At 53.6% G+C, this 9,902-nt stretch overlaps 1 protein-coding gene across 1 annotated transcript in view; it reads right to left on the reverse strand.

Annotated features, from left to right (window-relative positions):
- DDB1 (damage-specific DNA binding protein 1, 127kDa) overlaps window positions 1-9,724 on the reverse strand; it is a gene marked incomplete at both ends in the record, with an annotated part of 10,541 nt that extends 817 nt beyond the window's left edge. The window contains 14 exons of the mRNA XM_010015232.1: window positions 122-229; window positions 328-491; window positions 582-760; window positions 941-1,049; window positions 1,727-1,802; window positions 1,956-2,058; window positions 2,391-2,507; window positions 2,665-2,748; window positions 3,081-3,239; window positions 4,114-4,211; window positions 4,320-4,434; window positions 6,950-7,171; window positions 9,347-9,463; window positions 9,576-9,724. Of these exons, the coding sequence (XP_010013534.1) occupies window positions 122-229; window positions 328-491; window positions 582-760; window positions 941-1,049; window positions 1,727-1,802; window positions 1,956-2,058; window positions 2,391-2,507; window positions 2,665-2,748; window positions 3,081-3,239; window positions 4,114-4,211; window positions 4,320-4,434; window positions 6,950-7,171; window positions 9,347-9,463; window positions 9,576-9,724 (1,800 nt within the window). The remainder of the gene's footprint in view (window positions 1-121; window positions 230-327; window positions 492-581; window positions 761-940; window positions 1,050-1,726; window positions 1,803-1,955; window positions 2,059-2,390; window positions 2,508-2,664; window positions 2,749-3,080; window positions 3,240-4,113; window positions 4,212-4,319; window positions 4,435-6,949; window positions 7,172-9,346; window positions 9,464-9,575) is intronic.
- Window positions 9,725-9,902: the final 178 nt, after the last annotated feature.

Below are 9,902 nucleotides of genomic sequence, written 5' to 3' on the forward strand. Positions count from 1 at the left end.
CCGTAAGTCTCTGAGAGAGAACTCTCCAAGAAGGACAAAAGAGAACATATCAAGCACATCAGAGGGCACAAGTCCAGCCCCTCTCCCCAGCAGGCAGCTCAGTGCTGGGCCCTGTATTCACCTGTCTCAAGGCTGAGGCCAAAGTAGAAGAGAGCCCCATCCCCGAGGGCACACAGGAGGTAGTGGCTGCTCTCGAAGGTCGTCATCAGGATGGAGCGAGGGATAATTTCTGCAGGAGCACAGGAGAAGGCTGGTGTCACCCCGGACTCACCCAGGACACTGCGTACGTGCCCACTGCCACCACCCACAGCCCCAGCAGAGCCCGACCTCCTCCCAGCATCTCTTTGTGCAGCAGCTCAAACGAAGGCAGCTTGAGGATGCGGGCAGAGATGTCAGTCCAGAGCCCGATTGCGCACAGCGGGGACATGCCACTGCTGTCCCCCAGGGGGGTGATGTCCAGGCACGCAACTTCGTGCTCCATTTCTGTGCAGCTGGAAGCAGACAGAGGTGTCAGTCCTGAGGCCAAAGACAGAGAGGAGAGGCTGAGAGCCCTCGGGTTGGGATGGGAGACCTGCACCCACCTGATCTGCCTGAGCTCCTGGGGTCGGATCTCCAGGTAGTAGAGGGCTCGTCCCACAGCCACCACGACCTGGTTACTGTTGCAGGAAGCCACGCTGATGTTCTTTCCATTGGGCTCCTTCCATTCACTCACCAGGGCTTTGGGCTCCTGGCTAACCAGTCTCACAGAGGCAGAGGTGATCTGGGGAGAGAGAACATCTCTGCTCAGAGCCAAAACACCTCCTTCCATCCAACATCAGCCCAAAGAAGGACACCAAACCCTGCCCCAGGTAAGAAAGGCAGATCTAGGTTAGCCCCACATCAGTAAGAGCTATAGGATCATCACAAGAGACACACCTGCATTGCCCTAGAACTGTATTACCTGGATCAATTGCTGGTGTGCCACATTGCCACAGAAGAAGGTCTGCTGATCATCCACAAACCCTGTGAGCTCTGTCTCTTCCACCTCCTCTCCATTTAACATTAGAACCCTGAGCAAGGAAGAGAACTCCTGTTATATCATTAGATATGTGTGAGGAGCAGGTCGAGGAGGTGATCCTGCCCCTCTGCTCTGCTCTTGTGAGACCCCACTTGCAGCACTGGGTGCAGTTCTGTTGTACTCAACATCAGAAGGACATGGAGCTGTTGGAGCAAGTCCAGAGGAGGCCACTGGGATGCTCAGGGGCTGGAGCAGCTCCTGTATGGAGCCAGGCTGAGAACATTGGGGCTGTTCAGCCTGGAGAAGAGAAGCTGCGTGGAGACCTCAGAGCAGCTTCCAGTGGCTGAAGGGGGCGACAACGATGCTGGGGGGGGGACGGAGGGACTCCTCGTTAGGGACTGCAGTGGTGGGACAAGGGGTGATGGGTTCACACTGAAACAGGGGAAGTTCAGGTTAGAGATAAGGCAGAAGCTCTTCCCTGTGAGGGTGCTGAGGCGCTGGCACAGGGTGCCCAGAGAAGCTGTGGCTGCCCCATCCCTGGCAGTGTCCAAGGGCAGGTTGGACACAGGGGCTTGGAGCAACCTGCTCTAGTGGAAGGTGTCCCTGCCCGTGGCAGGGGTTGGAACTGAAGGAGCTTTAAGGTCCCTCCCAACCCAACCTTAACTATGCTATGATCATGCTGCAGTATGTGGCTGTGGACTGCGTGGCTCAGCCTCAACCCCACCTCACCTGGTTTGGCCAACGAAGGACAGCACCAACGTATTATCTGTCTCACGATGAGAATCCGACCTCAGGGGCCACAATCCTGCAACAGAGAGAGGCCACGTTAGCTCCCTGTGAGCATTCCAAGAGCTGGTGGGTGGCAAGAACCTGCCCCACGCCCCAGGCACACGCTGTGCCCCCACCAGCCCCTCTGAGGCCGGGGGCTGTGTGTGACAGCACTGAGGAGCTCACACACCTTTGATCCCTGGCAGGTCAATGCTGGCATGTTCATGGATCCCAATGCCATTGCGGATGATCCGTAGTGAGCCCTCTTTAAAAGCTCCTGAGCATGTGACCAGCTGCAGGAAGAGGAGATGAGCTTTACCAACCTTGTTGGGAAGCTTCCCCATTCCTCCCTGTAGTGACAGGGTCAGAGGGAGGTTTTTGGCAGCTGATCCTTCCCTGTTGCACAAAGACAACCCTTTCCTCATGAAGAGGGGTACCCAAGAATTAGCCTCCCCACTCATATCACTCTTGAGACCTCAATATCCATTGCTGCACCTGGGTAAGACTTTGAGATGCTCCAATAAATGGTTTGTGGTCTTTTCCTTCCATGGACAAATCCCACACACACATCTGGATGTCCCAGACACCCCCAACACCAAGCAAAGCAAAGCAGAATCAGCATTACCTGTCCTTGCCCTTGTCTTTCCAGGTCTACCACACACATGTCAACGATGGGGCCAAGGTTGGTGAAGGTCTCCATGGCCACCACGTAGGAGCCCTGCTCGTTGCTGTCCACGTTGAGCTGTGCATTAACACAATTGTTGGCTTTCAACATGTGAGACCAAGCAGTGGAAAGGGTGTAGGGCAGACAAGGAGAAGGAAAACTGACGCACATACACCTCTGATGAAAAGCAATGGGTACAAACCCCTGTCTGAACACACACAAAGCTGCTGTGTACCTTCACAAGCTGGGAATCCCCAAGGCGAGAGCCAACAAACACAACCCCGTTGTCCAGGTAGGTCAAACACTCTGCAATGGATGTCTGGGAATTGAGAAGGTGCAGATGAACCATCACTGGTGTGAAAAGGAGCCTGTCACACCCCACAAGCAGCACATCTGAGCTGCAGCCCCATAGGAAGACCCTGGGCACAGGATGGAGAGTCCAAGCTTCCCCCAGTCAAGCACCAGGCAAAACCCAGGGAAGATGGTGTAGACTTTGAAGTGCTCACCAAATGACAGTCAGATCCAGGACAACTATGAAACATCACCCACCCTGGGCTCCAAGAGAGCCCTCAGTGAAGCATTTCCACCCTTTGGAGCTTCCCAGGCCCGTGGTGAGAAGTGTCAGGGACACATGATGGGACCAGGTCCTACCTCCCCGAGCAGCTCCACACGCAGGTCCTTCAGGGTGACAGTGCCATCCATCTGCTCCTCCTTCTCCAGGAGCAGCATGAAGAGGCGTCCTTCCATGTCCCCCAGGAGGTAACGGGATCCATTGGGATCCACACGGTTGTGGCACACAATTGTACTTTGCTGCATGTAAAACAGGAGGGAATTTTAGGAACAGGGCCCCAAAGGGACATCTAGAACCATCTCTGTCCATGCCTGAAGGGAACAGCCACATCCACCATGCATCAGCTGCTGGCTGTAACCATGGCAAAGACCCACTTCTCCTGGAGCTCTGCCTGCTCTGGTATCTCCATCACAGAGCTCCAGCAGTGGTCTGAGAGCCTGTGGCATTCAAGCAACAACACTGGTATTTCTTTACTCAAGATTTATAACTCTTTATCCCAGGTTAAAAGGACCTTCTGATCCTGGCTTAAGCCTCTTTCAGCCCCGAGCAGCACTTCAGCTGTGTCATTTGTGCTTCCTGCACTGTGTCCATGTGGGAACTGGTCCATTCCTCTGACAAAAACCACAGGCTCAGCCTCTGTCACAAGCTCTGTAAGTCTGTTTCCCTTTAAACAAGTGCCCCAGTCACACACTGGTGGACTCAGGTCTCCAAGGGGCTCATTCATATCTTCTGCTGCTTGAAATGAAACCAGGCCCTGACCTGGACCCACGCCCAGATCATGTTCTACATCCTGATTAATCCCTTTCTGTGGGGCCCAGGCATGATTTCAGCTTTACTGCACCATTTCCATGCACTCCATAGAGAGCAGAGCCACAGGCTGCCACCAATACAAGGATTACACGTCCCTCAGCCCCCCACAAACACAGCCAGGCACGGTGTGAAACACTCACCAAAACCCAGTCGGGGAGTAAGTAGCTCTATTAGACTAGACCTGGAGACAAGAGCAGCTAATTCATGACTCCAAGTAGCCCAATACCCTACCAGCACACGGAGGGATTCCTGGGAAAGGAGGAATTACATGGGATGTATTTCTGGATCTCAGCAGGCACTCACCTTGATGATAGGAGGAGCTATAGCTAGGTATTTGTCTCCGTTGTGGTAGGTGATGGACTCCTGCCCAATGATGATCGCGCCTCCAAAAGGCTCTGGCACTGCACAGGGGAGAAGACAAACGTCCCATTGGAGAACCTCTGCAGCATGGCTGAGGTGTTCAGCTGCGAGGAGGAAACAGGAGGGAAGGTCTTCTAAGCAGAACCAACCTGCAATGACCATGGAGGCTTCAGCCTCCACGTTCTCCTGTTTCCAGGGACCTTTGTTGAACTCCTTCTCGCGCAGGGACACCTCGTACGTCTTCACGTGCCGACCCTGAGGGTCCTGAAAGAGAAGCCACAGATGATGATGTGCCAAGAGCACAACCTCAAGGGCACTGAGACTCCAGCCTGTGAAGCAAGGAGACTCCACCTCATCTCTGCAAGAGCCCCATCCTGAGGCTTCCCACCTTGTCCACCTCCTCTTCATCCTCCCTCAAACCACACACGTGCCTGAGCACACACCCTGATGTTCTCCTTAACTTTATCCCTGTGTAGAACAGCCTCTGAAGAAATCCCTGTGCCAAAAAGAGACTGAAAACTGTTCCTTGTGGGTTCAGACAAGTGATTTTTCTGGGGCTTGTATTCATCTGGGCACAAGTGGCACTACACAGTGTCAGCACCACCTCCAGCTCCAAGTGAGGAGTCCAGCTCTGCTGTAGCACTGCAGGTGCCACTGAACTCCTGTCTTGATGCTCCTCAGGCCTTTCAGCCTCATTTCCTGAGGAAGCATAACCTGCTTGATGAATAAGCCCCCCAACAGGTCTGCCACTCCAGTATTCCAAGCCCAGTGGGCGATTTCAACCAAACCTGACATGCAGAAAGGGCTCCAAGGCAGCAATTCCATGTGGGCTTCACGACCTGGGTGGAGGAAAAGCTCCCCACAACAAGATCCCACTGTGGGAAAGGTGGTCTGTGCTAACAAGCACTTGGGAACCCATGTGGGGAGAAGACATAAGAGCACCCAAAGCACAGAGAGGGCTTTGAACATAACCCACTGACCCATTTCATGTCTCAGAAACTAAGACAAAGCTCTAAACCAGAGGGAAACAGGTTTCTTTAGTCATGTTGTTCACAAAAGAGGTTATAAAGAGGGGTTCACCTTTTCAGTTGTTATGTCTCAACATCTTCCAGATCTGAGTAAAGAGATCCTGGCAAATGCCCCATCCCTGGCAGTGTTCAAGGCCAGGTTGGACACAGGGGCTTGGAGCAACCTGCTCTAGTGGAAGGTGTCCCTGCCCGGGGCAGGGGTTGGAGCTGGAGGAGCTTTAAGCTCCCTTCATCCCAAACCCCTCTGGGATGCAATGAAACATCCTCACTGAATGTGCTCCAGAGCTCCTGAGGGAAACAAAGAGCAGCAGTGGCTGACAGAGAAGGGGAAGCTGGAGGAGAAACAGCTCTGTGGGGAGGAGAAAGCTGAAGTGGGGCTCTGACAAAGGCAGAGGAGGCATTCAGGAAACCTTTGCCATTTCTGCACCTTTTCACTCCCCCCCACAGCAGCTCTTGAGCCTTTCTCTTGATCTAGTTTTATGAACTGCCCCTTTTTTGTGGCATCTTCCTCCAGTTTCAGAACGACACAAACATTCTCTCAGTCACTTCAATGCTCTTCAGTCCCAATCCTGTGATAATGATTGATAAGTTGAGAAGGAATCCAAGCAGCAGCTTGGAAACATCCCCCTCTCCACACACACACACAATTCAGACACCCCAGGGCCTAAAACAAAGCCAGAGTTTTATGTAAGGCTGAATGAGTCAGACAGAGCTTCCACCTCCTCCTGCTACGAGCAGAAAACCTGGATCAAGGGTTAGACATGGAGCAAGCTATTAATTTACTCTTCATTTGTGTAATACATGCTTAGAATGAGTGACCCATTAACAGGTTTGCTGGTTTATGGGGAGAGCTGGTATCTTCACAGGTTAAGACCTTACTTGCTGACTACATGGGGTGACCAAGCTCCTCTTTTCAATGCTCTTGAGCACTGAGTTACCACAGGGCAGGGGGAGAGAACTGGCCTGACATGGAGCTGCCCTCCCAGCCCCTAGTGACATGTGACAAAGTGATTTCTCCCCTATGCTTTTACTCAGTAACTATTTGGGGGGTTCAACAGCACCCACATAGGGAGTAATCAAGTCACTGCTGCCATATAGAAGCTCTTATGGTAGGGATTTGCCAGCCCAAAGCAGAACTAAGTTCACAGCAGATCCCATGTGCTGCTGTCCAGGAACTTCCAGCTAAGCCCAGGCTAGGCTGGAATTTGACACAGCAAAGATAATCCCTTGCTCAGTCAGCACAACGATGGCTCTTTAGGTCAAAGTAAGCAGAAGAAGAACCTACAAACACTGCTTCTGTGAGAACCCAGGCAACAGGAGACGTTATTACTCCTGGAGTGGCCTCCCAAATGCCAGACAAGACATTCCTTCTTTTTGAAGGGGAAGGCTCAAGTCTCACTGTAGTGCCTGCAGGAAACAAGTGACCCTGGCTCTAACCCTGCTCAGCACTTGCTGGAAAGATTCATGTACCCCTCTGCAGTGTTTAACAAGGAAATGGTCCCATCTGAAGCATCAGCTGCCCAGCTCTCCTCTGGGAATGCTGCTTCCTCTCTGCCAGGAAGGGAAAAAAGCAGCACAGAGGAAAATGGACTTCCCTTGGCTAGACAAAAAGCCTGCAGGAGGCCAGGATCATCTCTTGGTCCATCCAAAGCACTGCCTGCTGCTAGCTCCAGGACACTGCTGCTGCTCCAAGCCCTCTGGTAGCCCTTGGTTGGTGCCTCTGCCCGAGTGACCCATGAAGAACAAGGTACCTGGTAGACGAAGCAGATGGTTGGAGCCTGACAGCCATAGAGGAACTTCACATCGATGACTTGGAGCTCTTCCAGGCGGATGTTAAAAGCTTTTAATTCCTTGTTCTCCCTGTCCAAGGGGATGACCTTGAAGAGGCCATCATAGAGCCTCAGGCCGATCATGCGGCACTCGGGGTCAATGATGCCGATGATGCCGGTCTCCGAGGGGCGGCCGATGCGATCCTGAGCCAGGGATCCATGGAGAGGGGACAGAGAAACAGGGATTAGACAGAGATCCTGGTGCAGGACTGGAGAACAGCAGGTACAAGAGTCACCACCCCTCAGCTGAGGAATAACTCCCTGCACACCCCCCAGTAGGTGTTTAAATAGGTGGCACCAAAGGCAATTCTGGCATCTCCTGCCTCAAGCAGCAGGTCATGGACTCATGGAATGGGTTGGGTTGGGAGGGACCTAAAAGCTCATCCAGGTCCAACCCCCGCCACAGGCAGGGACACCTTCCACTAGAGCAGGTTGCTCCAAGCCCCTGTGTCCAACCTGCCCTTGAACACTGCCAGGGATGGGGCAGCCACAGCTTCTCTGGGCACCCTGTGCCAGCGCCTCAGCACCCTCACAGGGAAGAGCTTCTGCCTTATCTCCAACCTGAACTTCCCCTCTTTCAGTTTGAACCCATCACCCCTTGTCCTATCCCTAAATTCCCGGATGAAAGTCCCTCTCCAGCATCCTTGTAGCCCCCTTCAGCCACTGGCAGCTGCTCTGAGGTCTCCACACCTTCGCACCAGAGCTCCCATAGCAGGGATGTGCTCTTTCCTGGGGATCAGACACTCCAGGAACAGACTCTGGGAATGGTTTTCTAATCCCAGCTCTCTACTGACTGACCTCAGAGACTCCATTGCTGTTCTAGAGCTGATGGAGAGAGATGCCCTCCACTGCTGTGAAGTGCTTTGATACCCACAACCAAAACCCACCCTCCTGATAACCAGGACACCCCGTTATCAGCCTCCGCAGGCCCCTCAGTGTCACTTGGTGGGGGCTGATATCACCATCTCCATATGCCACGAGGCAGAACTGTGGTATAAGAAGATGAAAGACTTCTCCCCAGACAGGTTGACATGTTACTGATGGGACATGTCCACCTACAGCTCCTGCCCATAACCCCCTGCTCAGCTTCAGCAACAGGAAACCAGCAGAAGCTCAATGCTTGGGAACAGATGGAAGATATTTTGGCTTGACAAGTGATGGGAAGCATTTGGTTACTGACTTAACAGAAAGCCAAGGAGACAGATGGAATTCTGACCTCCTCCAAAGGGGTGATTTTAATCCATATAAAACAGAATAGTGGAGAATATCCATGATTATTAATGGTGGGGTATGGTTGTGGTGGTACCAGCAGTGATGGTTCTGGTGTGCAGCACGTAGAAACCAGCTGGGAAACACCAAAGAAGCCATTTCCCAGAGAGAATTCTACCTTAGGTTGAGTTTTGAGCATCAATTCTCTTTATGGGAGAAGTATCTCAAATTAACCTTCTTATTCTGGTGCTGAGGCACTGGCAGAGGCTGCCCAGAGAGGTGGTAGATGCCTCATCTACCAAAACATTCAAGGTCCCGTTGGACAGGGCTCTGAGCAACCTGCTCTCGTGGAAGATGTTCCTGCTTATGGCAGGGCTTGGAGCTGGATGAGCTTTAAAGGTTCCTTCCAACCCAGTTTGCTGGGATTCTGCAAACTACCCCAAGAACACAGTTGTAGCCTCAGACCCTGAGCACAAGGCTGGTTGACTGCAGGCAACAAGAGTCAGAGGTAAGCAAAGGATCATGGAATGGTTTGGGTAGGAAAGGAGCCCAAGATCATCCAGTTCCAAGCCCCTGCCCCGGGCAGGGACACCTTCCACTGGAGCAGGTTGCTCCAAGCCCCTGTGTCCAACCTGGCATGGGGCAGCCACAGCTTCTCTGGGCACCCTGTGCCAGCGTCTCAGCACCCTCCCAGGGAAGAGCTTCTGCCCCAGAGCTCATCTCAATCTCCCCTCTGGCAGGTTCAAGCCATTCCCCTTGTCCTGTCCCTCCATCCCTTGTCCAAAGCCCCTCTCCAGGTTTCCTGGAGCCCCTTTAGGCACTGGAGCTGCTCTAAGGTGTCCCCTTCAGGAGCCTTCTCTTCTCCAGCTGCCCCAGTCCAGCTCTCTCAGCCTGGCTCCAGAGCAGAGCTGCTCCAGCCCTCGCAGCAGCTCTGGGGCCTCCTCTGGACCTGCTCCAGGAGCTCCACATCCCTCTGGTGCTGTTACCCCAGAGCTGCACTCCCATGACTCCATAATCAGGAGTTAAGAAGGGAGAACCCCACCACCAGCAAAGTAAAACCACCCCAGAGGAAGGAAATTGACCCCTTCCAGGTTCTTCAGCTCCACTCACCTGCACATTGCCATGGGCACGGGTTATGATGTCAATGTTGTCCCCGTTCTGCTTGTACTCCAGGATGCAGGCGTTGTACTTGGCTGTCAGGATGAACAACAAGTCCTTGCTCTCCCCCTGCCAAAGCAGAGCAGTGATGAGCCTTCAGGAGGGCATCGGAGCCGCTGGCAGCCGCGTCCCCACGCGCCTCCTCCCCATGGCAAGGTCCCCGTCCCCACAGCACACCCACCTTGGGGCGGAAGAGCTCCATGACAGCGGTCTTGCCGTACATCCCCACCTCCTTGACGGGCCTGAGCCCCTCTGCTGTCACCACGTAGATCTCCAGCCGCGTGTTCTTGGCGATGAGCAGGTTCAAGTCCTCTGCTGAGGTGAAGTGTCCTGGAGGAGAGGGAGCAGAAAGCACCGGTGATGTGCATGGAAGGGACAAGGTGACACCGTGGGGTGCTCACACCGAACAACCTGCGGAGTCTGGTCCCTACCCCCCCAGTCACAGCACCCAAACCCCCAGCACCCTCCTCCCACAGCTCCTTCCCCCCTCTGTGTTCCCCAGGTCCCG

This window comes from Nestor notabilis, unplaced genomic scaffold, assembly GCF_000696875.1.
Source record: "Nestor notabilis isolate BGI_N333 unplaced genomic scaffold, ASM69687v1 scaffold17325, whole genome shotgun sequence".
In the NCBI taxonomy this organism is placed as follows: Eukaryota; Metazoa; Chordata; class Aves; order Psittaciformes; family Psittacidae; genus Nestor; species Nestor notabilis.